Source organism: Macrotis lagotis, chromosome 4, assembly GCF_037893015.1.
Source record: "Macrotis lagotis isolate mMagLag1 chromosome 4, bilby.v1.9.chrom.fasta, whole genome shotgun sequence".
Taxonomy (NCBI): domain Eukaryota; kingdom Metazoa; phylum Chordata; class Mammalia; order Peramelemorphia; family Peramelidae; genus Macrotis; species Macrotis lagotis.
Window position 1 is genome coordinate 264,526,938 of NC_133661.1, and position 27,793 is coordinate 264,554,730.

Sequence of the window (27,793 nt, forward strand, 5' to 3'; positions counted from 1 at the left end):
ATGCCTAAAATGTTGTACTATATAGAATAACTATCAATGAAGTACAGTTACCAAAAGTTGACAGTTAGACATAGATGTGATAGGGATTATGAGCCAACCAAATGAAATCAATGAATATATATAAGGTATAGGAGGAAGCTTGTTATAGTAGATAGTCTTGGAGTCAGGAGACGGGTTCAAATTCATCTCAGATATTTATGCTATCATGTTTAAGTTACAGATCTCAGAGCCTGTTTCCTCATATATATAAGGTGCTGGGAGGATTGGAGATAAAATTAAAGCATGATATATGATCCATGCCCCCAAAGAGTTCATGACTTAGTTGAGAAGACAAGGTACAAATACTTTTAAAGCTAGGTAAAAGTTTAAGTAATATTTTAAGATAGCAATGGATCAGATGTCAGAAGACAGTCTGTGGTTAGTTGAAAAATTAATCAGGAGTCTATAGACTGTAGAAATTCAGAGGAAGAAAAGAATATTGAAGGGAAAAGAGAGGGGAATTGGGGAGAGAAAGAGAGAGAATCATTTCCATAGACAAAGTAGATCCAAAAGAGAAGGATATGTGGAATTTCTGTTATTTTCTTTTTATTAAAGATTGCATTAAACACTTTTCTGAAAAAAAGCTGTCCTACTTCTGTTCCTTCTGTACATTTTAAAAGATACTTCCATGACCCTTTTATATTTTTGCAGGAGATGTAGAGCAGGGCAAGAGGATAACTCCCTTATCACCTCAATGTTCTCTCCAATAAAATAATTCTTTAATTCACAAGCCATTTGTTCATCCATACATTAATTGCTGACCACCTTGTTTCCAGATCTTTGTTATTTAAAAAGGAGTAGCTATAAAAATCTGTGTACATATGAATGTTTTCCTTCTTTCTCTGATTTCTTTGCACAGAGTATGTACAATTTAATGACTTTTGGTTTCAGTTTCACATTTCTTTACCTAATAATTGGACTGGAATTCTTAATTCCCAATAATTGGACTGGAATTCATAAGTCACCTTATTTTCTTGTCATCTTTGCTAATTTGATAGTTGTGAGGTGGACCTCAGGATTATTTGACTGAATTTCTCTAATTATTAATGATTTGGAGCATTTGTTCTTTCTTTGAGAACTCCCTGTTCAAATATATTGGGGATTGATATTAAAGTTTTATTTTTTTAAAGAGAAAAAGGAAAGGATAGTGTAAAGGGGCTAAGACTGAGATTTAAATGTGATTTTGCTCTGAAATTTTCATTTAACCTCTGACTCAGTTTCTCAATGGATAAAAGGGAGATGAAAAGTATGACTCAGTTATCTCTTGTGGCTGTTGAAAGATTAACTGATTACAAAATTTTTTTGTCAACTTATGTAAATAAGTAGATAATACTGACAAAAGGGATCTTCATTTCAATTTATTAATTTTTAGTTAATAAAGACAATTTTTAATTGAATAATTTGAGAGGAAGCTTGTTATAGTAGACAGTCTTGGAGTCAGGAGACAGGTTCAAATTCATCTCGGATATTTATATGATCATGTTTAAGTTGTAGTATCTCAGAGCCTGTTTCCTCATCTGTAAAACAAGAGATAATAATATCTATCTAGCTTGCTTCACATATTTGTTGGGAGGAAAATACTTTATAAACCTAAAACATTGTATAAGTGGTAGTTATTAGGAAGCCAGTGTTCTATATCTGCATATAAATATAAGAGGCAGCCATACTTTTTTGCCTTAAAGGTAGAAGTGTGGTTGTTCAGTTCTCAGTCTTATCTGACTCTTTGTGACCCTGTTTGGGGCTTTCTTGACAAAAATACTAGAACTGTTTGTCATTTCCTTTCTCCAACTCATTTTACAGATGAGGATTAAGTGATTTTCCCAGGGTCTAGTACTTACAGCTAATAAGTGTCTGAGGTTAGATTTGAACTCAGGAAGATGAGTCTTCCTGATTCCAGGCCTGGCATGCTATCTACTATATCAAGGTGCTAGAGAAACACTAAAAAAAAGATATGCAGGTTAGTACTTTGGGAAATTTATATAAAAGGCAAATTTGGTATTTTTTGCTTTCTTTAGGATTGGCATTAGATCTAAATTTGAATCTTCTGTTAATGTATGGATTGTGTGACACAGCTAAGTAATTTAAATTCCATGGCACTAGTTTCTTCATCTGTAAAAGGGGGGATACTGCTCTGTGTTTTTTATATCGCTGGGATGTTATGTAAACTATGACATGTAATTTAGTTGTGAATTGTTATTATTACTTATGAAGTCCTAAGGTAATAATTAATAAACCTGATAAGTAGTGAGAAGAAACAAAACAGGAGAGGAGTAACAAAAAAAAAGTGTATTTGTAAAAAAATTATAAAATGGGGGGGCGGAGCCAAGATGGCGACAAGAGAGCAACATCTCTTAGAAGCTCTCTCATAAAACTTCGAAACTAAGGACTTTAACTAAACTTTCGAGAGACAGAACCCACAGAAGGACCCAGGGAGGCAGTTCTCCTACTCAAGGTAACCTAGAAAAGAGCAGAAAGGCTCAGCTCCCTGGGGTTGGAGGGGGGGCCTGCCAGAGGGGTAGCCCACCAGAGTGAGGAGCTTCAGCTTCCTGGAAGCAGCCCCAGGGCGCTGGGAGGCGTGGAGCCATGGGGGAGTTTCCTGACCTATGCCCCAAGGAACACCTGGCACAAAGTGGGGGAACAGCAGGGGGCCTCTACCAAAGCAAGCACGTGGAGCCCAGCCCTCAGGGTACACAGCGAGCAATGTGGTCTTTCGGCAGCCCAGATCCAGAAAACAGAAGCAGGCCCAGCAGGTAAGGAGGATCCCCCAGGGCATGAGAGCATTGAACCTAGGGAGGGGAGTGAAGAGAGAGAGACTGCTGAGCTCTACCCCTGGAACAGGACTCTGGGGCTCTGAACACATTCAGATCCTTATCTCAGTCTGGGCCCCCCCACAGAACAGCAGGCCCCCCCATCTCAGCCCCGTGGAAGAGGGGGATGCTTATGGTCATTCACAGACCAGGAGGGAGGACAGAGCCTCACACACTGAGATCCTTGTGGGAGTGCCCCAAAAACTCAGGAACCACCCCAAAAGCAGGCTCAGGCTGGGAAAATGAGCAAGCAGAGAAACAAGAGGAAGACCATTGAGAAATATTTTGCATATGAACCCAAGAAGGATCAAAATACTCAGTCTGAAGATGAGGAAGCACAAACTCCTGCATCTAAAGACTCCAAGAAAAAAAAGAAATTGGGCTTAGGCTATGACAGAGCTCAAAAAAGACTTTGAAAATAAATGAGGGAGTTAGAAGAAAAACTGGGAAAAGAAAGGAGAGAGATACAGGAAAAACATGAAAGTGAAGTCAGCAGCCTAGTCAAAGAAATCCAAAAAATGCTGAAGAAAATAGCATGCTAAAAACCAGCTTAGGTCAAATGGATAAAAGAGTTCAAAAAGTTATTGAGGAGAAGAATGCTTTAAAAAGCAAAATTGGCCAGATATAAAAAGAGATAAGAAAACTCTCTGAGGAAAAAAATACTTCAGACAAAGAATGGAACTCAGGGAGATTGATGAATTTACAAGAAACCAGGATTCATTACTTCAAAACCAAAAAAACGAAAAATTAGAAGAAAATGTGAAACATCTCATTGAAAAAAACAACTGATATGGAAAGCAGACTTAGGAAAGATAATTTAAAAATTATTGGAATACATGAAAGTCATGATCCAGAAAAGAGCTTTGACATTATTTTCAAAGAATTACTACAGGAAAATTGCCCTGATATTCTAGAAGCAGAGGGCAAAATAGAAAGGGAGAGAATCCACTGATCCCCCAGAGAAAGAGATCCCAAAAAACCAGCCCCTAGGAATATTATAGCCAAGTTCCAGAACTCCCAAGTCAAAGAGGAAATATTACAAGCAGCCAGAAGGATACAGTTCAAATATCGTGGAGCTGCAGTCAGGATCATACAGGACTTAGCAGCAACTACATTAAAAGCTCGTAGGGCTTGGAATGTAATGTACCAGAAGGCAAAAGAGCTTAGAATGCAGCCAAGAATCAACTACCCAGTAAGGCTGAATGTCCTCTTACAGGGAAAAAAGATGGACTTTCAATGAACCAGGGCAATTTCAAATGTTCCTGTTGGAATGGCCAGAGCTGAACAGAAGGTTTGATCTTCAGATACAGGACTCAGGTGAAGCATGGAGATTGAAGGGGGGGGGGGGATATGAGGGACTTAATGATGATGAACTGCATGTATTCCTGCATAGAAAAATGACACTGATAATACTCATATGAACCTTCTCAGTTAATAGAGCAGATAGAGGGAGCTTTTATAGTTGAAGCACAGGAGAAAGCTGAATTTGAAGATAAAATATGGTGTAAAAATGGAGTCAATATGAAAAAAAAGGGAAATGTGATGGGAGAAAGAATAAGGAGAGGGGGAATAGGCCAAGATATCTCATATAATAAGTTTTTTCTTTATTACAATGAGTTATTGCAATGATATGGAAGGGGGGAAGGCAAGGGGGAATGAAGGAATCTTTGCTCTCATCAGAGGTGGCTAGGAGAGGAAACAGCATATGTACTCAATAGGGTATAGACATTCAGAGTAAGAAGAAAAGGGGGGACAGGGGGAAGGGGGGGATGTGAGTGATGGACCATGGGGGGAGAGTGGTCAGATATAACACATTTTCCTTTTTACTTCTTGCAAGGGGCTGGGATTGGATGACCTGTCTGGGACCATAGGGCCAGGTGGATGCTGGGCCTAAGGGGCGGTAGGGGGACTTGGGGCCTCTTGGCCCCAGGACCAGGGATCTGTCTGCTGTGCCATTCAGCGACCCTACAGTAGAGTCAGAGTGAAAGGAGAGAGAAAATATAGTACATGGTAGTGGAGAAATAAGAAAGGAGGTAGTTGCGATCAGCAATGGCAATGGTGGGAAAAATATGGAAGTAACTTTTGTGATGGACTTATCATAAAGAATGTGATCCACCCGCAACAGAGTTGTTGGTGTTGGAACAAAGACTGAAGCACATTTATTATTATTATTATTATTATTATTATTATTTGGGGGGGGGGGTACAGGGCAAATGGGGCTGGGTGACCTGCCTGGAGCCACATAGCAGGGTGATCTTTGGGTATCTAAGGCCAGATTTGGACCTGGGTGCTCCTGGCTCAAGAGCCAATGCTCTGTCTGCCACCCAGCCACCCCTGCTATTATTACTATTTTATTTTATTTTGGGTCTTTTTTTCTTTTTTTTTTTTTTGGCTTTTGCAGGGCAGTGGGATTGGGGTGGCTTGCATGTCACATGACTGGGTGATTGTTGGGTGTATGGGGCTAGATATGGGCTCAGGTGCTCCTGGCTCCAGGGCTGGGGCTCCATACATTGTACCACCTGACCATACCTACAATTATTACTATTATTTTTTTTAATTTTAATTTTTTTCTTTCCCCTTTATCACTCAAGTGAGTGTATATTTTATGGGGGGAGGGGGTATTCTGTTTACTTTTAAACAAGAATAGTTTATTAATGTATAAAAATATATTTGTACAAAAAATTATAAAATAATTTTTACTTTGCTGTCTGACTTTTGATCTCATCAATCAAAAGAAACTACTTTGTCCAAAGTTACCAACTATAGTAAACTGAACCCAATCCAAAGCAATCCTCCAGTAGTTTGCTATTAGAATGAGACATTTATAGGTCATCCAATAGTTAACAAAAGAAGGTTCACTAATGCTTATATAGGAAAGATATTCAATAAGGATATAGCATTCAGATTGAGTGGGATAGAGGGAATATCTCTTCCATTGGGAAACTGGTCAGTCAGGCAGGGGGTGGTCTGGGGACAGCCTGAATTACCTAAATTCTACTTGGGTCACCTTATAGTGACCAAAAAGTTATGTCACCCATCCTGAGACCAACTTCCTCAATAGTTAAGTAGATTAACTCTCTGGGCTAATCAATTATTCCTTTTAGGAAAAACACCAACCTAATCTATATGGGAAAGGGAATCTTGAATATTATTCATTTCACACTATCTCTTAATTGCTATATCAGATGACTTCTTAACCTTCACACTCTGGACTCTGCAGCATTGAATTCTATCAGTCAGTTTCTTTTTTTTTTTTTAGGTTTTTTTTTTTGCAAGGCAAATGGGGTTAAGTGGACTGCCCAAGGCCACACAGCTAGATAATTATTAAGTGTCTGAGATTGGATTTGAACCCAGGTACTCCTGACTCCAGGGCCGGTGCTTTATCCACTACACCACCTAGCTGCCCCTATCAGTCAGTTTCACTTGGGATTTCTTATCACTACTCCTTCTTGGTTCATCACCTACATAGCAGACCATTCCTTCTTCATTTCTGTCCCGATGACCACTTAGTCTTTCCTTTTAGGATTGGCTTCATCTCTATAGAACTGACTTGTAGATTTAGATATTCAGCCCAAAACTATCTTCTTCTGAGTTCCAGACCTGGATATTTTGAACTAGATGTTCTATAGGTATTTCAAATTCTGAAGGTCCCAAACAGAATTTTAATTTTTTCCCTTCAAATCTCCCTTAAGTCTTTGGAAGTCACCATCATCTATGTTCTGTGTTAGCAACTTCAAAGTCATCCTTGAGTTCTCATTATCCTTCACGTAAGTAATTATTTTCATAATACTTCTCACAGCTGTATCCTCTCTACTCACATGGTCTTTATAGTTCAAGTCCTGATTATTGTTCAAATGGTTATTTGCAACATCACCTCTTTTTTAAAATTTAATTTATTTATTTATTTTGAATTTTACAAATTTTCCCTAATCTCACTTTCCCCCACTCCCCACAGAAGGCAATTTGCCATTCTATACATTGTTTCCATGGCATACCTTGATCTAAGTTTAATGAGTTTAATGTCATGAGAAATCACATCCTTAAGGAAAAAAATAAAGCACTATCACCTCTTAATTATTCTTCCTTCCTTAAGTCTCTCCCTTCTCCAGTCTGCCAAAATAATTATTCCTGAGGCACAGATGTGAACTTGTCACTACTCAACTTAATAAACTCCAGTGGCTACAAATTAGTCCTAGGATTAATTATATGGAAACCTTTTTAAATGAAATGTTTCTTGATCTTTTAGCTACTAGTATCTACCCTCACCAAAATAATCTTACATTTATTTTATTTTGTATGTTCTTATATGTTGACTCATTCAAAGAATTTAAACTTCTTGAAGAAGGCAGGGACTTACATTTTGTTTTTGTATACTTGACTCTTAACAAGTGTCTGTCCATTTTATGTAATTAAATTCTTGTTAGTTGATTTGTAATAGAAAAGAAATTCCTCCGTGTTATATAACTTTGCTTCTTTGGAGAAGGCCAGTTAGATTTGTGAGGTAGTTAAGCATCATCTTTGATGATTTCAACTGGTTTTCCAATACTACTGGGAGATGAATTTTTCAGTTAAAGATTTCAGATATGATATGGCAGATGTCAGTTGTTTGTACCTTATGTTGCTCCCATATCAAATGTACCTAGTTAGCTTGTCCAGTTGTATTGAAATATGAGAATTTAAATGGTCAATAATATTTAAGATTACACAGTTGGCAGTTCCTAGGTATGCAATCTAAGATTCTTCTTTGATTTTTGTATTAGAAATTGCATTAGGTTATGACAGGCATATAGTAGTCATGATTGGTCAACTACTAAGATTATTTTTTTTTAAAAAGAAAAAATCTAGCAAGTCTAGCTTTTTAATTTTTTGGTGGAAGGGAAGAGATTATTCCAGTCTATATAGTGAAGTTTTTATTCTTTTCTTCCTGGAAGGTCTGATACCTTATAGGTAACCTTTAACCTTAAACCATTTTGTGTTTTGAACCCTTTTGGCAAGCTGATAAAACCTATGAGACCCATCTTAGAATAATGATTTTTATATGGAAAAATAAAGTAAAATACATACTACCACAATGGAACTCACTTATATTAGAATATAGTTGTTAAGATATTTTTAAATGACATTCATGGACCCTGGGTTAAGAACCTTTACTCTAGGGTGGCAGTATTATGTCTAAATTTCCACTGGAAAAATCCATATTTCTTCAATTGGGTGGGGGTAATATAGGAAGAAGGAAGGAAGGAAGGAAGGAAGGAAGGAAGGAAGGAAGGAAGGAAGGAAGGAAGGAAGGAAGGATGGACAGACATTTTTATAATGTATGCTATTTGTCAGACATTGTCTTAAGCACTTTACAAATATTACCCTTTTTAATCTTACATTAACCCTGTGATATAGGTGCTGTTATTATCCCTGTTTTATAGTTGGTTTTTGAGGGGTTTTTTAAATGACTTCTGCAAGGCCACATAGCAAGTAAATGTCCATGATTGGATTTGAACTTCAAGTCTTCCTGATTCCAGATCCAACCTTCTAGCCACTCGATCACCAAGCTGAAATATGAAGTTTTTTCTTGAGTAACTTGTGTTCTAGACCTGGGATTGGCATCTTTTTTTGGCCCTAAATGTCACAAACAGAATCAGGCAAAGTTCATTGGTACCACTGGCTAGCATAGGTCCTAGAAATGGAAATGGGGAGATATGGAAAAATAAAAAACTAAAAGGTAAATATAAGAGAAGCAAAGAGGAAAGGAAAATAAAATGAAGTATAAAAGAGATTAGAATGGGAATGAAATAATTTGAATAATAGTTGCCACTCAGTGACATCATTGCCATGAGATGCCTGCTTCTTCTTGAAACTAAATCTTGAAAATCTTTAATGGAAAGGTGCTTCTACAACCTCATAGTAAAGTAGTAAGCTACTCAAGTTCACCTGTTCCATTTTCCTATACACTACTTTTCAAGTTATGGTTGAACTTTGACACTGAACAGTCAATGAGTTGATTATTATTGAATTTTATCACCTCGGCAGGTACATACGGCATTATCCACACAACTCCTGGCCATCTGTAGAGGTCTGGTGGTAAGAAATTTATCCCTAAAGAATGAAAATATTATTGGATTTGCCACAATTTTAATTATTTTAGAACATAGTTAATCTGTTGATTTAGGGAAGGATGAAGCAAGTCAATTCTTGGAATTTGATTACTTGGTGACTTACAATATTATGCTCTCCCATGTTTCTGTAACTTATGAATAATTCTTGACTTATATGAGTCATTTACAAATGTCCAGTGTAATTTTCAGGAGTGGTTTATAGCCACAGAAAATCTTAATTTATTTTGTTGAATTGCTTCAGATTTTCTAGATGATCTAGTTTAGAGTCTACAATGGCAAGACTGACTATTAAGTGAGGGAAGGAATGGAACAAAGGAGCAGAAACACTGTAGCTTTCTCTCTCTTTTATCCACTGCCATTGATGGCTCCTTCAGAGCCAATTGCTGGTCCCAATAATAGTTTCTCCAGTCACTATCACGTCTCCTCTTGTTCCCAACTAGACACTTGAACCTAATTCTTCATCTCAAAAACCATTAAGCCACTACTTATTTGGAAATGGCTATGATAGCCATAGCCTGATTTTTCTTTGAATTGGGTCTTAATTAAGTACTTTATGTACAAAGATCCACTATTAGCACCCAATATGAAATATTGTCTTTCTATATAGGACTTAAATGAAAAAGAAAAAGAGGGCATATGTGAAACTTTGTTTTATTTTTAATTTTTTTTACTGATCTTTCATTTTCATATTATATCCATTTCCCAATATGTCCTTCCTCCTCCCAGAGGGCCATTCCTTATAATTAAGAATAAAGTCAGATTGGAAAAAAAGGAAGCCATCAAAAATCAACCAATATGTCAACTATAAATACCTATGTATTGTTTTATAGTGCATTAGGTAGTCTCACAGAAAGCCCAGGATTGGAATCAGACTAGTAATAGCATTGTAGCCAAGGGGAAGTTAGTTAACCTTTGTGAGCCTCAGTTTCTTTATTGAGACAATAATAGTATCTATCTCAAAGTTTTTATGAAGATCAAATGATTTAACATACTTTTCATATTTTATATTGCTAAGTTCAAATCCCCTATCATGGTCATATTATATTTGAATTCACACTATTCAAAGTTATAGTTATATAATATACTTTTGGTTCCAGTTCAGTGGAAATATGCAGTGTGAATTTAAATAATGTAACCACTCTAGAACATTCATTATTCATGTAAATCTGGACCTAGTATAAATGCTAGTCACTTTTTTATTCTTTTAGGTTTTTGCAAGGCAAATGGGGTTAAATGGCTTGCCCAAGGCCACACAGCTAGGTAATTATTAAGTGTCTGAGACCAGATTTGAACCCAGGTACTCCTCACTGCAGGGCCAGTGCTTTATCCACTGCGCCACCTAGCCGCCCCAACTAGTCACTGTTTTAAACCTATTGTAGAGCCTGTCTTCTTCAAAGGATAGAGATACAGATCTCTTCTTTGAGTCCAAACTTGCTCATAACAATTACATAATATTGTATTTTGTTTATATTGTTTTCCCATTTACATCATTGTCTTTATTGTGTATATTGTTTATCTAATTCTATTAACTTTGTATCATTTCATATAATAGACCTTCTAGTTCTGCAGGGAGACTTTTAACATTCTATTTTCCATCTCTTGTAATAGCAAAAGTCCTCCAAAAAATGAAAACAAAACTCCTAAAACATTATGTGCTTACATCAGAGATAGGAGATAAAACTTATGAAACTTCCTTCTGTTCTTAAATATACAGGAAAGGAGAGGGAAATCCTGGTCAGAGGTTATAGATAATAGCAGTAGAAAAGTAGGTGGGTCAATCCTCTGACACATGGCAGGAAAAGGGGTGAAACTGGAAGCTGGTTGGGATGTAAAAATTCCTTTGGGATGTATATTTATAGCAAGATGGTCTTTCCCTACAACTCCTTACCACTCAACATAAAGTTACATTATTTTATTTATCAACATCTGTACCACTGCTCTTTACAATCCCTTCTTCAGATGAATTGGTAGAATATTGTATCTAGAATGAGGGAGGTTATAGTTCCACTATATTTCCCCTTGGTTAGACTCTGTAGAGTATATTTTATCCAATTCTGGGAACCATATCTTAGAAGAAATATTCACATAATGAAGTAGCTAGGCTGATGAGGGAACTTCAAGTTTTCTTATGAGTATTTGGCTGTAGGGTTTGGTTGAAGAGACATATAATGAAATAGGTAAGGAAGTCCCTGAAGATGTTGACTTGAAAGGGTCAACATTTTTAGAAGGTCATTAAATGGAGGTGGGATAAGTGCTTATCTGGGATGTTATAGAGGGTATTCATGATAATTTATTTGAACTGTCTACTGAGTCCTACAACTTACCTATATTAAGTAGACTTTGATTAAAAGCCCCTTTGAGATTACTTCAGTTTCTAAAATTCTATGGATTATATAGGATTGTTTGTATAAGGAGTGTCAGATTGTGGACAGAAAATGATGTAGCTTAAGACTATTATTTATTATTATTTGCCTAGGGGAAAAGTCACTTCAAGTTCCAAACAACTCACTTAAAAATGCTTTTCTGCAAAATAATTTTATGTTAATGAAACATTTTATTAATAGTCTTTTAAAATATAATATAAAATCATAACATTTTCATTTTATTCTATAATGTACAGCCCTTAAATGATTAATAAAACAATATAAAAAGATGATAACTAAAAGCACACATGAACTCATATTTTTATCCATTAATTTAAAAAATGGTGCTTAATAAGTTGGTACTACTATTGAACATCTGAATTTTATTGTTAAGATTGTTTTAATTTAGATAATTGTAGTAATTGTATGTGTGTGTGGAGAGAGAGAAATGAGTAGCATGTGATGTTTGGTTTTATTCACTTACACAACTATTCCCATGATTCTTTGATTGTATTATAGTGATTTTTTTGTTATGTAACAACTTTCAGTTATGTTTATATACTACAATTGTCACAGTCATTCTCCAAATCATTTAACAGTCTGTTTTCAATATTTTGCTATTAAAGATAGTGCTACTATGAATATTTTTGTACAGATAGATATTAATCAATAATTTCTGAGGGTCTAATAACATAATCACGATATGAAATAATATGAATTTTTTGAAATTTTCCTTGGATAAATTAAAATATTTAATGCATTGTATTATTAAAAACTATTAAGTTGATAATTACCAATAATAATGTGGTTTTTGATTCATCTTACTTTAGATTCCTTTTATTCTCAACTCCTTTTCTAATGTCCTTAGTATTACCCCTCCTTTCCAGCTTAAAAAGAGGACTAGTTCCTAATATTGATCTACCTTCATTCCATTGCAGTCTGATCAAATGGATACAAATATCTTTCTCCTTGAACCTTCCCTGATATTTCAGCTGATATTGCTAGTAGTCCAGCTCTTCCTTTACATTTTTGAGGTCACATATATTTTTCTCTCTTGATTTTGCTTATTTTACTTTTTTTACAAAATCTTATGAAATATGTGTAGATCATGTAACTTCTATATAGATTTGTCCCATTTTGAAAAAGGAATATATTTTCAAATTCAAAATTCTCCCATTTATATCTTTTCTAGTTTTGTCATGGCAAAGATTATATTACTCCTTGAATCAAGCTATAATGAACTTTATAACTTTTCCTAACTCAAGGAACTAAAGTTTAAAATCCTAGCTTGGTTTAAATATTTTAACTTTAGTTAATTTAAATATTGTATATATAAGTAAGTGAATATCATTCCCTTGCCAAATCTTATTTCTTTCTGTTTCCTTTCTCCACATCTCTCAAATAGATTTCCTTCTTTCCACATACTATCACTACCCTAGAGCTTTATTATTTCCCACCTTTATCACTGTTTCCCATCTCTGCACAGTTTCTATATTCTAAGTTCCAGCTCTGGCCTATTCACCATTGCTCACACACATTGTTCCACAATCTTCTTTCTCTGTACCTTTGTACTGGATGTCACCCATACCTTCTAGATATTTCTCATCTTCTCAGATTCTTTGGCTTCCTTAAAGATTCAACTTAAATACAACTTTTCTGTAGGAAGTCTTAGTCCAATTGATTATTGCCCTTCCCTCTAAAGTTACTACTATCTATCTGCTCTATATCTATGTTTTTAATGTTATTTTATTTCATCAATCACATGCAGAGATAGTTTTCAACACTCATTTCTGTAAACTTCTGAGTTCTACAGTTTTCCACCTCTCTCCCCCTTGCCCATGACAGTGAATAGTTTGATATAATTATACATTTATATCCATGTTTTTACCCCCTTTAGAATGTAAATTTCTTGAGGCCATAGATAGTTTTTGTTTTTTCATCATTTGGGACATAATGAGCTGCTGTTTACTTACTTCACTTTGCATTGGTATCCATAAGCTTTTCCATATTTCTTTAATATTCTTCATTTCTTTCAATGCAATGATATTCCATCAGATTGATATACCATAATTTGTTAATTTATTCTATAACCCGTGAGCATCTATTGTGTTTCTAACTCTTTGTTACCAAAAAAAATCACAACTATGAATAATTTGGTGTTTATTGGAACCTTTCTTTCTATCTAAATTTGTGCCTGGCATTGGTATATCTAGGTAAAAAAAACTATGGGCATTTTAGATATATTTTTGAACCATAATTCTAAATTGGTTTCCAGACTGGTTGAATATTAACTCTTTTAATATTGATTATTCTCATCTTTGCTAATTTGCTGGGGTGTTTGGTTTGTATTTCTTTTAATGATTTGGAACAATATTTTCTTTGGTTGTTAATAGCTTGTAATTCTTTTGAGCAATATTTGCTCATATCTTTTGACTTGTCATTGGGGGTAATGACTCAAGGTTTTGTATATTTGTATTAATTTCCTGTATATGTTAAATAGCAATGATGCAAGAATTTCTCTCCATTATGATTTCTCTTTTTCTAGTTTAATTGTTTTTTAAGTTTTTCTATTTCATACAATCAAAATTATATATTATATTTTACTTCCCTTGTTTGGTTTGATTTATCACCTCTTTTACTAGTCCCAAATGTAAAAAGTATCTGATCTGTTTCTTTCTTAATTTTTTTTGTGGTATGACTTTTAATATAGATGTCATATGTATATTTTAAATTTATTTTGTTAGATGGTGTGAAATGATACAGTCTAAAGTTAATTTTTAACAAAAACCTTTCTAATTTTCCAAGCAATTTTTTGTTAGTTAAGGAGTTCTTTAAGAAATTTATATTGTTTTATCTTATTTTGATATTGAGTTCATTTATTTCTCATTCTTTCTTATCTCATTCATCTTCTTTCTTATTGTTAACTAAAACCAAATAAGCTTGCTGATTATTGCCTTATAATATAATTAAAAATTTGGATGAACTACTTATCCTTCTTTTTTCATTGCTTTCCTTAAAATTCTAGACCTCTAATTCTTCTAAATAAATTTTATTATTTTTTCTATTCCTATAATGTATCACAGGGATATTTGATAGTTAAATGCTGCACTAAATCCTTAAATTAGTTAGTCTGTTATCATTTTTATTATATTGATAGAATCCTACCAAGAGCACTATCCTTTGATTATTTAGATTCATAGTTTTATTTTGGTTTTGTTTCTATTTTTTATGTGTGCTTTGGAAGACTGACTCTCAAATATTTTATGCTATTTGCAGTTATTTTAAACACTTTTTTATTATATTCTCCTGAATGTATTTAATAACTGTATAAAAAGTGATTGGTAATGCTTTGAATGAAATAAAAAATTCAGAATCCAAAAATGACCTTGCTAGTATAATCTATGAGTGTAATCTAATAAATTAAAATTTAATGACTAGTATAAAGTGGGTAATCTGGAGGGCAATAAGAAGATACACTGTTGATAGAAGTAGTCTGTAGCATATTTACAGAGATATTCGATGTACAATAAATTATACTTAGACTTTAGTTTTAGAGTAGTAATTCTTTTTATTTATTTATTTGTTCTTATTTTGTACAAATAATGTTTTTTATACATTAATAAAATATTCTTGTTTAAGAGTAAACATAATACCCCCTCCCCAAAAAATATATAGACCCACATGAGCAATAAAGTAAAGGGGAGAGAAAAAAATTAAATTTAAATTTAAAAAATAATAGGAATAATTGTAGGTATGGCCAGGCAGTGCAGTGGACAGAGCACCGGCCCTGGAGCCAGGAGCACCCAAGCCCAAATCCGGCCCCATACACCCAACAATCACCCAGATGTGTGACCCCATGCAAGCTACCCCAACCCCATTGCCCTGCAAAAAAAAAAAAGAACCAAAATAAAATAAAATTGTAATAATAATAGTAGGGGCAGCCAGGTGGCGAAAAGAGCACTGGCCCTTGAGCCAGGAGCACCTGGGTCCAAATCCAGCCTCAGACACCCAACAATTACCCAGCTATGCAGCCCCAGGCAGGCCACCCAGCCCCATTTGCCCTGCAACCTCCCCCCAAAAAATTATAATAATAAAAAATGTGCTTCAGTCTGTGTTCCAATACCACCAGCTCTGTCATGGGTGGAAAAAATTCTTTATGATAAGTCCATCACAAAAGTTACTTCCATATTTTTCCACTATTGCCATTGCTGATCACAACTCCCTCCATTTGTACTTCTCCACTACCATGTACTATATTTTCTCTCTCCTTTCACTCTGTCTCTGCTGTAGAGTAGCTGAGTGGTGCAGCAGACAGATCCCTGGCCCTGGGGCCAAGAGGCTCTGAGTCCCCATACCACCCCTTAGCCCCAGCATCCAGCTGGCCCTATGGTCCCGGAAAGGCCATCCAATCCCAGCCCCTGGCAAGAAGTAAAAAAGAAAATGTGTTATATCTGACCACTCTCCCACCATGGTCCATCCTCTCCTCCATCACTCCCATACCCCCCTTCAGCCTGTCCCCCCCCCTTACTCCAGATGCCTATACCCCATTCAGTATATATGCTGTTTCCTCTCCTAGCCACCTCTGATGAGAGCGAAGATTCCCTCATTCCCTCTTGCCTTCCCCCCTTCCATATCATTGCAATAGCTCATTGTAATAAAGAAAAATCTTATTGTATGAAATATCTTAGCCTATTCCTCCTCTCCTTTTTCTTTCTCCCATCACATTTCCCTTTTATCTATTGACTCCATTTTTATACCACATTATATCTTCAAATTCAGCTTTCTCCTGTGCTTCATCTATAAAAGCTCCTTCTACCTGCACTATTAAATGAGAAGGTTCATGTGAGTATTATCAGTGTCATTTTTCTATGCAGGAATACATGTAGTTCATCATCATTAAGTCCCTCATATTTTCCCCTTCTCCTCCACTCTCTATTATTCTCCTGAGTCCTGTATTTGAAGGTCAAACCTTCTATTCAGCTCTGGCCATTCCAACAGGAACATTTGAAATTCCCCTGGTTCATCAAAAGTCCATCTTTTTCCCTGGAAGAGGACATTCAGTTTTGCTGGGTAGTTGATTCTCAGTTGCATTCTAAGCTCTTTTGCCTTCTGGAATATTATATTCCAAGCCCTACAAGCTTTTAATGTAGTTGCTGCTAAGTCCTGTGTGATCCTGACTACAGCTCCACTATATCTGAATTGTGTCCTTCTGGCTGCTTGTAATATTTTCTCTTTGACTTGGGAGTTCTGAAACTTGGCTATAATATTCCTGGGGGTTGTTTTTTTTTTGGATCTCTTGGAGAGATTGGTAGATTCTCTCCATTTCTATTTTGCCCCCCGCCCCTGCTTCTAGGATATCAGGGCAATTTTTCCTGCAGGAATTCTTTGAAAATGATATCAAGGCTCCTTTCCTGATCTTGACTTTCAGGTATTCCAATAATTTTCAAATTATCTTTCCTAAATCTGTTTTCCATATCAGTTGTTTTTTCAATGAGATGTTTCACATTTTCTTCTAATTTTTCATTCTTTTGGTTTTGAAGTATTGTGTCCTGATTTCTCATACAATCAGCAACCTCCCTCAGTTCCATTCTTTGTCTGAAGGATTTGTTTTCCTCAGAGAGCTTTCTTATCTCTTTTTCCATCTGTCCAGTTCTGCTTTTTAAAGCATTCTTCTCCTCAATAACTTTTTGAACTGTTTTACCCATTTGACCTAGTCTAGTTTTTAACATGTTATTTTCTTCAGCATTTTTGTGGATCTCCTTGACTAAGCTGCTGACTGCATCTCTCTCATTTCTTTTCCCAATTTTTCTTCTATCCCCCTCACTTTATTTTCAAAGTCTTTTTTGAGCTCTGTCATAGCCTGAGCCTAATTTCTGTTTTTCTTGGAGTCTTTAGATGCAGGAGCTTGTACTTCCTCATCTTCATATTGAGTGTTTTGATCCTTCTTGGAATTACAGGCAAAGTATCTCTCAATGGTGTTCCTCTTTTTCTCTGCTTACTCATTTCCCCAGCCTGAGCCTGGTTTGGGGGTGCTTCCTGAGCTTTTGAGTATTATTGGGACACACCCCCCACAAGGATCTCCATGTGTGAGGCTCTATCTTCCCTTGGTCTGTGAATGACCATAAGCATACCCCTCTGCCACAGGGCTGAGGTGAAGGGGGGGCTCTGCTGTTCTATGGGGGTGGGCCTAGACCGGGATCAGGATTTGAATGTGGTCAGAACCCCAGAGTCCTGTTCCAAGGACAGAAGACTGACCTCAGCAGTCTCTCTCCACTCCCCTCCCTGGGCTCAGCACTCATGCCCTGGGGGCTCATGCTTACTGGCTTCTGTTTACAGTTTCTGGATCTGGATCTAGGCTGCCTTGGCCACACGGCTAGCTATGTGCCCTGAGGACTGGGCTTCACATGCTCGCTCTGTCAGAGATGCCCCCACTGATCCCCCAAGTTGTGCCCGATGCTCCCCAGGTTGTAGGTCCGGAAACTGCCCCTGCTGCCATGAGCCATGGCTCCCAGAGCCCTGGGGCTGCCTCTGGGAAGCTGAAGTTCCTTTGCTCTGGCTGGCCGCCCCTCCAGTCCTGTGGAGCGTAGCCTTTCCACTCTTTTCCAGGTTACCTTGGGTTGGAGAACTGCCTCACTGGATCCCTCTGTGGGTTCTGTCTCTCAAAAATGTAGTTAGAGTCCTCAGTTTATAAGTTTTAAGAGAGAGCACCTAAGAGATAATCCTTTCTTGTGCCCATCTTGGCTCTGCCCCCTCCTAGAATAGTAATTCTAAAGCATTGTGGGATAACTTTAAGGTTTGCAAAGCACTTTACAAATATTCTCATTTATCCTCACATGAATTTTGAGAGGTTGGTTCTACTATTATTCCCATTTTACAAGTGAAAAACTGAGGCAGACAGAGGTTAAGAGACTTGCCTGATGTCACATAGCTAGTTTGTACCTGAGACTAGATTTAAACTTATTTTTCTGATTCTAAGTCTAACTTGTTATCTACTGAGCCATCCAGCTAGTTGTAAAAATAATACAGTAAAAGTCACACTAATTCACCAGCTAAGTATAGCCCCAGTACATAATAGATGCTTAATAAATCTTTGTTGATGTGACTTTACTCTGAGTGCTATATACATTTATATATATATATATATATATATATATATATATATATATATACATATATATATGCCTGGAATACTATTATTAAAATTATAATTTAAAATAACTGTAATAATAGTAATAATGATAGTCTGCGACTTCTAGGGATCCTATTTGTTTGCTTTTATCCCAAGCCTGTGTTTTCCTTTATCCTTCAAATTGCTTTGACTCTAGAGGAAACAAAACATTCATGGCATTTCATTCCTTTATTTCAGTGAGCAATTTTGTCTGTTTTAGCCAGAAACCCTGAGGGCCCTCCCCTCCAGATTGATTTTTTTTTTGACTGGGTAAAAGAGGCCATTTTTTGCCTCATTTCTTACCTATTCTTTATTGGTACAGGGAACCTTTTTTTCTGCCAAGGGTCATTTGGATATTTATAATATCATTTGTGGGTCATACAAAATTGTCATCTTAAAATTCTAACCCTATAAAGCTCTTGGATTTATTGAATTTTGAGTCCCACCTGCAGTTACCTTGATAGCACCAGAACAAATGATTCTGTGGACCTTATGTGACCCACAGACTAGAGGTTCTCTGTCCCTGCTGCAAATAAACTGATCTTAACTTAAGATCTTAACTTAAAAAGACCAAGGCCTACCCATTACATCCAGGGTCATCTCCAATCATCCCGATCCATATCTTGCCACTGGATCCAGATAGCTCCCAAGGAAAGAGTGAAATTGCACAGACCTATTTCACTTAAATCCTATTCACTTGCAAGTCAAGACATTACTTTCCTGATGTCATTAGTCCTCTTAAAAAAACAAAGGACCAGGGGGTGACTAAGTGGTGCAGTGTATAGAGCACCAACCCTGGAATCAGGAGTACCTGAGTTCAATTCTGGCCTCAGACACTTAATTACCTAGCTATGTGGCCTTGGGCAAGCTACTGAACCCCATTGCCTTGCAAAAACCCAAAAAACAAAACAAACAAAAACAAAGGACAAGCAACAACAATCTTAGGTAATATGTTGTGCTCATTTTGAATTTTTTTTTAGTTTGTTTTTTTTTTGCAAGGCAATGGGGTTCAGTGGCTTGCCCAAGTGTCTGAGGCCAGATTTGAACTCAGGTACTCCTGACTCCAGGATGGATGCTCTAGCCACTGCACCATCTAGCCACCCCCTCATTTGAACTCGTAAGTGCTTCCAAGCTAGATATCAATTAGTTAATGTCAAATCACTAAAATGTAGTAATGAAATGCCATGCTTGTTCTTGTTCCTAGAGTCAAAGCAGTTGGAAAAACAATAACTTTCTTCCAAGGGTGTGAGGTTTAATATAACCTTTATAAAATGTATAAATGATAGCTGTTATTAGTCTAGAAGCAATAAGGGGTCAATGAAGATACCTATGTAAGGGAGTGACATGATCATATGGGAACTTTAAGAAGATAATATTGGCAGCAGGTTGGAGGGTGGGTTAGAGAGGGCAAAGAATGGGCATGCCAGTTAGTAGACTTCTATAATACTTCAGGTAAGAGATGCTAAGGGGCAGTTAGGTTGCTCAGTGGATAGACCACTGGTCTTGGATTCAGAAGGATGGGAGTTTGAATCTGGCCTCAGACACTTGCCACTTACAATCTGTGTGACTTGGGCGAGTCAGTTAACTCTGGTTGCCCTGCATCCAGGGCCATTTCCAGTTGTCCTGATTCACATCTGGCCTCTGGATCCAGATAACTCTGGAGGAGAAAGTGAGGTTGGTGACTTAGCACAGCCTCCCCCTCAGTCAAATCCAATTCATGTGTTTGTCATGACAACACCTCCTTGATGTGATGATCTTCAAAAATGAAGGACAATCATTTAGAGATGCTAGGAGTCTGACTTTGGCTAGTAACTAGAGGAATAGAGAGAATGAAACAAATCCGAGATATCTTACAAGTAGAAAGATAGAGGGAGAGAGTCCCCCCAGATTGGGGTGACCTGAAATCACCTACCATTCGAGTTGTCTCTTAAGAGCAACATTTGCCTAGCTGAGGGGTAGCTAGGTAGTGCAGTGGCTACAGCACTGGTCCTGGAGTCAGGAGGACCTGAATTCAAATCTAGCCTCAACACTTAGTGCTTACTTAACTGTGTAACCTTGGGCAAGTCACTTAATCCCATTGTCTTGACAAAAAAAAATTTGCCTAAGTTAGAGGTGAGGAGAAAGAAGTTCAGGTTCAATTAATATTTACCAAGGTCCCATAATGTGTAAAAGATACCAAAAAAAATTGGATATTATCTCTTAATGAATAGAACCTATTATCTCATTAGGGTGTAAAAACATACACATATCAACAGTTAAACCTCCCAGAGCACTGAACAATCATTCCGCTCTCTGAGAAGGATTAGGTTAGACATCTGTATTTGTTTATTCTTTCCCTTTTTTTCTTCCCTCTTTCTCCCTTCTGTACATCTCCTTGCAGGTCTGGACAACCCACATTGGTATTGGTACTTGTCTCGACAGGAACAAATAAAATGCTCTGAGGTGAAAAGTTGGCTTATTCTCAAGATTCTATCTGCTATTAGTAACCTATTCTGAGGTCAAGACCCTTTGCTTGGGTTTTTGTTCCCTCTGTTGTCTACATAGTAAGTTTGAATTCTAGACTTATCATATACTTGATTAGACTTTCAAGATTTGCTTATGGTCTGGATTCTTATCCTACTCCCTGGCTTTAATTTTTGTTACCTGTACATATTATTTTTCCAGATTAATCCATAGTTATCAGAACCTATTTTTATTCTTTGATCCCTGGTGACCACTGACTTTAGAGTGCCTCTTTGGAATGGACCAGTTCCTGCAGCTATGTCTTCTGCTATATCTTCGGTTGTCTTTGCCTTGGCTCTCTCATGTGAGACTATGACTCTCCTGATTAAAATGTTCTCCTCCAGAGCCAACTGGATCCACTAGTCAGATATGAATCAGGATGACTGGAGATGACCCTGGATGAGAGGAAAGCTAGGTGAAATGACTTACCCAAGGTCACACAGCTAGTAAATGTCTGAGACTGAATTCAATCTCTCATCCTCCTGACTCCAAGGCCAATGCTTTATAGAGCCATCTATAGAGCCTGAACCATACCTTGTAACAAAAGATGGGGGAGAGAGAGATTTCCAGAAAAACTGGAAATACAGATTTTGAAATAATAGTTGAATATATTAGAATTGATGGCTTCTCTGAGCATAAATACAGAATTAGTAGAGAGGTCAAGGTCTGAGACTTGCAGAATGGGAAATGGGAAAAGAAAGAAGAATCTGCTTCATTTTGTGGATCATCCAAGTTTTACATTTACTTATTCAGTGGAGGAGTACTATAATTTTCATGCAGGCATATGAATTATTTTAGGAACATTAATTTCTGAGTTGCTGCAAGAGACTAGATATTTCCTAGTCCATATTGTTGGTCAAAATGGACAAATAGACTATAGATAGGAAGAACATCTTTCTAAAGATGTTGATCAAAGACATAATCCAATTCAATCCAATAGGCATTTGTTGAACAAGGCACTGTAAGCCTGAGCTGCAAAAACAAAATGTAAAATAGTTCTTGCCCTAAAGAATTTGTACTCTACTAGACTATAACTAAATTAGGTATGAAGATGACTTCCTGAACCAGCTGCTCCACTGAAGTACAGTAGATGGAGGGATGGGTTAAGGTTATAGAGTGAAGAAAGAAACTTCAGCCAGCCCATTTCCTTTCCCAGCATACTAAGGAATAAATGACAGGGATCTCATAGACCCTTCTTCCTCATAAATGAAAGTCTGGCCATATTAGATCTATTGTGTTTTTAAAACTACCTCCCCTCCCTTACCAAGAAAATCTTGGAACACCTCTGTTGTGGAATCATGTTCTCTGTTGACCTGCAGGGCTATTATTATAGTTCCCTTTTCAAGGACTAGTGTTTGGATGATTGCCCATATGGTACTTAATGTCAGTCTGTCCTGAGGCAGCATGGAGTTCTCTGCCTGCCAACAGCAGTTTATGTTGTGATTCTCAGTCTTCTCTGCCAGGTATTTATATTGAAGAGAAGGGAGTGGCTTGTAAAAATAACATATTTTTGACGAGACAAGTTAAGGCAGGAGTGGAGACAATTAAAAACTGACCTCCAGTTTAGTCATCTCCCCAGAGAACTCTATTTTGAGAGCTTCTGTTATGTAAAGATTATCAGTTCACAAGTGGTTTCAAGATTGTTTGGAGGGAATTATTAAATTAGCCATAGGCCTCAGGTGACCAACCAGTTTGAATATCAGGAGAATTTATAATGCAATGACTGGTGAGGTAATGAGCTGTATGGTGGGGGTGGAAGAAGAACATTTATGAGAACAGTTTGCAATACAAAATAAATAGCTATAAAAGAGGCAATTCTGATTTCAACAAAAAAAAAGAAGGATGTGGACTCTCTTAAAATACTTAGTGGATATATTTTGATCCTGACTGTTTTTTTGGGTCTTATAATGTATGTATGATCAAGGCATCAATAATTTGGTATATTGAAAATGTATATGGCATAGTTAGAGTGTTGCTCCTATATACCCTGAAAGATGAAATATAAAATCCTCTGTTGCTCTTAAAACTCCTTTTAACCTCTCCCCTTCCCACCTTTCTAGTCTTATTATGCTTTACAAATACTCCATTGATAGTGATTTCCTTATTGCTCTTCATGCACAACACTCCATTTCCCAAATCTGAGGATTTCCACTGATTGTCCCCAAGACGTGGACCTGTCTCCCTCTGCACTTCTGCCTCTGGGCTTTCCTGGTTTCCTTCAAGTCTTAACTAAAGTGCCACTTTTTTTAAAGTCATCTTTTTATTATTAAGATTATTAATTTTCCCTAGCTGTTTCCCCATACTTGAAATTCTCTCTGATCCCTGCCTTCCTTGTCTTTTGTTAAGCCTTAGTTAATCCCAACCTTCAACAAGAAGCCTGTTTTCATCCTCCTTCATGTCAATGCCTTAACTCTGAGATTATCTCCATTTTATTCTATGTATATATTATTTATACATAGCTGTTCATATATTGTCCTCCCTCATTATATTGCTATTGGCAAATTGTTTCTGTCAATCCTAGTCTCCTTTTCTCATCTGTGAAATGATTGATAAAACTTGCACTATTACTCCAATGCTTAGTGTATTGATGATAGTATTTTGTAAAGCTTAAAACATTAACTATAGAAGTCTGATTCACATAACATGCCACATTTTAAAATCAATGAATATGTGAATTATGCTGTTAACTAACCTTATTTAAGTGCAGAATATTATCTTTTAGTTTTGATTCTCAGCAACCCCACCTGTCAGTTACAGCTTCACTTGTTCCCTTAACTCTCTGTAATTTACATGCCAGGTTGGGTTCACAGGGGAAATGGTTCCAAAATTATGGGAGTAATCTACCCCTTTAGACATCAGATAACACAGCTGTAATGTATTATGTGGCTCACTTTTGAAAACCTTGGAATCAAAAACTACTTGTAAAATAAAAGGGTTTTTTTTCTTTTCTTTTTCAGGTGGATCTGGAGCCAGAGGGGAAAGTTTTTGTGGTTATAACTCTTACAGGAAGTTTTACTGAAGGTAAGGGCAACATTTTAGCAGGTTTTCAGTAGACCATCAAATTTTTGTCACAGTTTAAACTGCATCTTAGAAAATACATCTGTGCAATACATTCTATAAAATGTTAACTTTTCTCTTTAGATGCACTTGGCTAAGATTTGGATACCTAATAACCTATAGGTGTTCTAGTTAAGAAATTAGCTGAATTCTAATTTTGTATTATTTTGTATATTTGTATTGTCTTAGCTCAGTGATATAGCTAGCTAGTTTGTGCCTTGCCTTGTTCATTGCTTTCCTGTTTTCTTTGTCTTCATAGCTTTTAGTTTTCACCCAAACATATCTTTTAAAAAATAGTTCCTGAGATTTTGAAGTCAAAACCCCAGGAATTTGCCCTATAGTTTTATCTTGGTGCTTCTACTAAAATCCTACCCAGAATTACTGCACAGATTAGGTACTAGTCATTAGATTATGTCTTTTATTACCTTTTGCTTTGGGATCTTGAGCTATCACCTAGAATAGTGAGTACAATCCAGTAGAATACAGTAAAATATAGTCTACTTTTAAAAATGCATTATTGCTAGAACCCTCTTATGGTTACTCCAGAACATACTCATTTAGCCATGACCTGGTATGAATTCTAAAATTAAAAAGGACATTGGGATTATGGAACCTTGATGTCAGGAGTAAAAAAAAAGTATCGAAAGACCATTTCACATAAAATTGAGAAGGGGAAGATTAAATGAGGATTGCATGTTAGAATTTGCTTGGTATTATATATTATAACGAATGAAGTGATTTCTTTTTTCCTCTTATGGCTACTTACAAGTTAACAAACTATTTCACTATTTATCTTCCCTAGTACTGTCCAGGAATGACTGTCTTAACCATTCATTCAACAAATATTGTTGAATTTCTACTCTACAAAAAGAGTAAAACATAGTGTTCTTGTCTAGTTGTTTTTTAACCATATCTGAATTTTCATGATCACATTTGGGGTTTTCTTGGCTAAGATACTGGAGTGGTTTGCCATTTCCTTCTTCACTTCATTTTACAAATGAGGAAATTGAGGTAAACAAAGCCAAGTAACTTGCCTAGAGTTCCATAGCTAGTAAGTGTTTGAAGTCAGATTTGAAGTCAGATGAACTTAGAAAGAGTTCATATTGGAACTTCTACTAAAATCCTACCCAGAATCACTGTAGAGATTAGGTACTGAACAGACATAACCAATCTCTAAGATTATGTCTTTTATTACATTTTGCTTTGGGATCTTGAGCTGTTCATCACCTAGAAATAGTGTGTACAATCTTCAGTAGAAAATAATTCTGACCTCAGGTTGGGTACTCTATCTGGTGTGTCACCTAGCTGCCACTTAAAACATGCCCTCAAAGAGGACAAAGCGTGGAGGTAAAATGAATTGGTAGATTGAGAGCCAGTCCCAGAATCAGGAAGACTAGAATTTAATGCACAGTCTGTATTACCCTGGTCACTTGACCTCTCAGGATTTTGGACAAATAATTTGTAGAACAATTGGCTGTCTGCATTTGTAGAAGACATTTCCTCATCCAGAATTCATTATATGAGTGAAATCATAGATATGAACCAAAGTAAGTATGTGTGTGTGTGTGTGTGTGTGTGTGTGTGTGTGTGTGTATGTGTGTGTGTGTGGTGCTATGGAGAAACGCATGGGAAAATTATACAGCCTCTACTCCTCAATTATAAAATAGTAGAAAACAAAATTACTATACATGTGTGTAATAACCACATTTAAAGTTTGCACAGTGCTTTACACAGAAAATTTCATTAGATCCACAGAACAACCCTGCCAAGTAGGTGCTACTATTATTCCCATTTTATCTATTAAGGAAATTGAGATTTAGAGAAGTTAAGTGACTTTCCCAAGTCACACAGTTAATGTCTGAGGCATAATTTGAATTTAGGTCTTCCTGACTCCGAGTTTAGTACTGTATCCATTGTGCTACCTAGCTGTTCCCTTAAAAATAAGTATAATGCTTATTAACTAATATAAATAAGTAAAATAAATTGTTACATATTCCTGGGCAAAGGAAAATATATACAAGAAATATGAGAAAAGAGTGAGACTTTCTGCTTGAGGTAATAGTTTTCTAAAAGTAGTAGTACGTTGAAGTTTTCTTTAGGTTCTGTTCTTTAAAAGACATAGTGTTAGGTACTACAGTTGCAGAGACAAAAAGAAAAGGAGACCTTTGCTGTCAAGAATCTTGTAAACTGAGAAGTGGGGCGTAGCCAAGATGGCGACAAGAAGGGATCTAGTCTTAGGAGCTCTCTGATAAAATTCATCAGCTAAGGACTCTAACTAAACTTTTGAGAGACAGAACCCACAAAGGGACCCACTGAGGCAGTTCTCCTATTCAAGGTAACCTGGAAAAGAGCAGAAAGGCTCTGCTTCCCGGGATTGGAGGGGTGGCCCGCCAGAGGGGTGGCCCGCCAGAGGCAGCCCCAGGGTGCTGGGAGTCTCAGCTCACAACAGCGGGGAAGTCTCCTGAGCTGCACCCCGGGGAGCACCGGGCACAAAGTGGGGGAACAGCAGGGGACATCTGCCAGAGGGAGCACGTGGAGCCCAGCCCTTAGGGCACACAGCAAGCAGCTTGGTCTTTCCCCAGCCCTGATCCAGGAAACAGAAGCAGGTGGAGCCAGTAAGCAGGAGCCCCCAGGGCATGAGCCCATTGAGCTGAGGGAGGGGAGTGAAGAGAGACTGTGAGCTTGGTCCTCTGCCCCTGGAACAGGACTCTGGGGCTCTGACCACATTCAGATCCTGATCGAAGTCTAGGCCCCCCCCAATAGAACAGCAAGGCCCCCCCCACCTCAGCCCCATGGCAGAGGGAGGTGCTTTTGGTCATTCACAGATCAGGAGGGAGGACAGAGCCTTACACACTGAGACCCTTGTGGGAGTGTCCCAAAAGCTCAGGAAGCACCCCCAAACAAGGCCCAGGCTGGGAAAATGAGCAAGCAAAGAAACAAAAGGAAGACTATTGAGAAATATTTTGCAAATGAGCCCAAGAAGGATCAAAATACTCAGTCTGAAGATGAGGAAGCACAAGCTCCTGCATCTAAAGACTCCAAGAAAAACAGAAATTGGGCTCAGGCTATGACAGAGCTCAAAAAAGACTTTGAAAATCAAATGAGGGAGTTAGAAGAAAAACTGGGAAAAGAAAGGAGAGAGATAAAGGAAAAACATGAAAGTGAAGTCAGCAGCTTAGTCAAGGAAATCCAAAAAAAATGCTGAAGAAAATAGCATGCTAAAAACCAGCTTAGGTCAAATGGATAAAACAGTTCAAAAAAGTTATTGAGGAGAAGAATGCTTTAAAAAGCAAAATTGGCCAGATGGAAAAAGAGATAAGAAAACTCTCTGAGGAGAACAAATCCTTCAGACAAAGAATAGAATTCAGGGAGATTGATGAATTTAACAGAAATCAAGAATCAATACTTCAAAACAAAAAAAAATGAAAAATTAGAAGAAAATGTGAAATATCTCATTGAAAAAAACAACTGATATGGAAAACAGACTTAGGAAAGATAATTTAAAAATTATTGGAATACCTGAAAGTCATAATCAGGAAAAAGAGCCTTGACATCATTTTCAAAGAATTACTACAGGAAAATTGCCCTGATATTCTAGAAGCAGAGGGCAAAATAGAAAGGGAGAGAATCCACTGATCCCCCAGAGAAAGAGATCCCAAAAAACCAACCCCTAGGAATATTATAGCCAAGTTCCAGAACTCCCAAGTCAAGGAGAAAATATTACAAACAGCCAGAAGGACACAGTTC

The 27,793-nt window shown here is 37.0% G+C and overlaps 1 protein-coding gene across 1 annotated transcript in view; it reads left to right on the plus strand.

Moving 5' to 3' along the window:
• Window positions 1–27,793, plus strand: part of PRKCH (protein kinase C eta) — a 277,240-nt gene that overhangs the window by 50,627 nt on the left and 198,820 nt on the right. Inside the window, exon 2 of the mRNA XM_074235954.1 lies at window positions 23,947–24,010. Coding sequence (XP_074092055.1) covers window positions 23,947–24,010 — 64 coding nt within the window. The remainder of the gene's footprint in view (window positions 1–23,946; window positions 24,011–27,793) is intronic.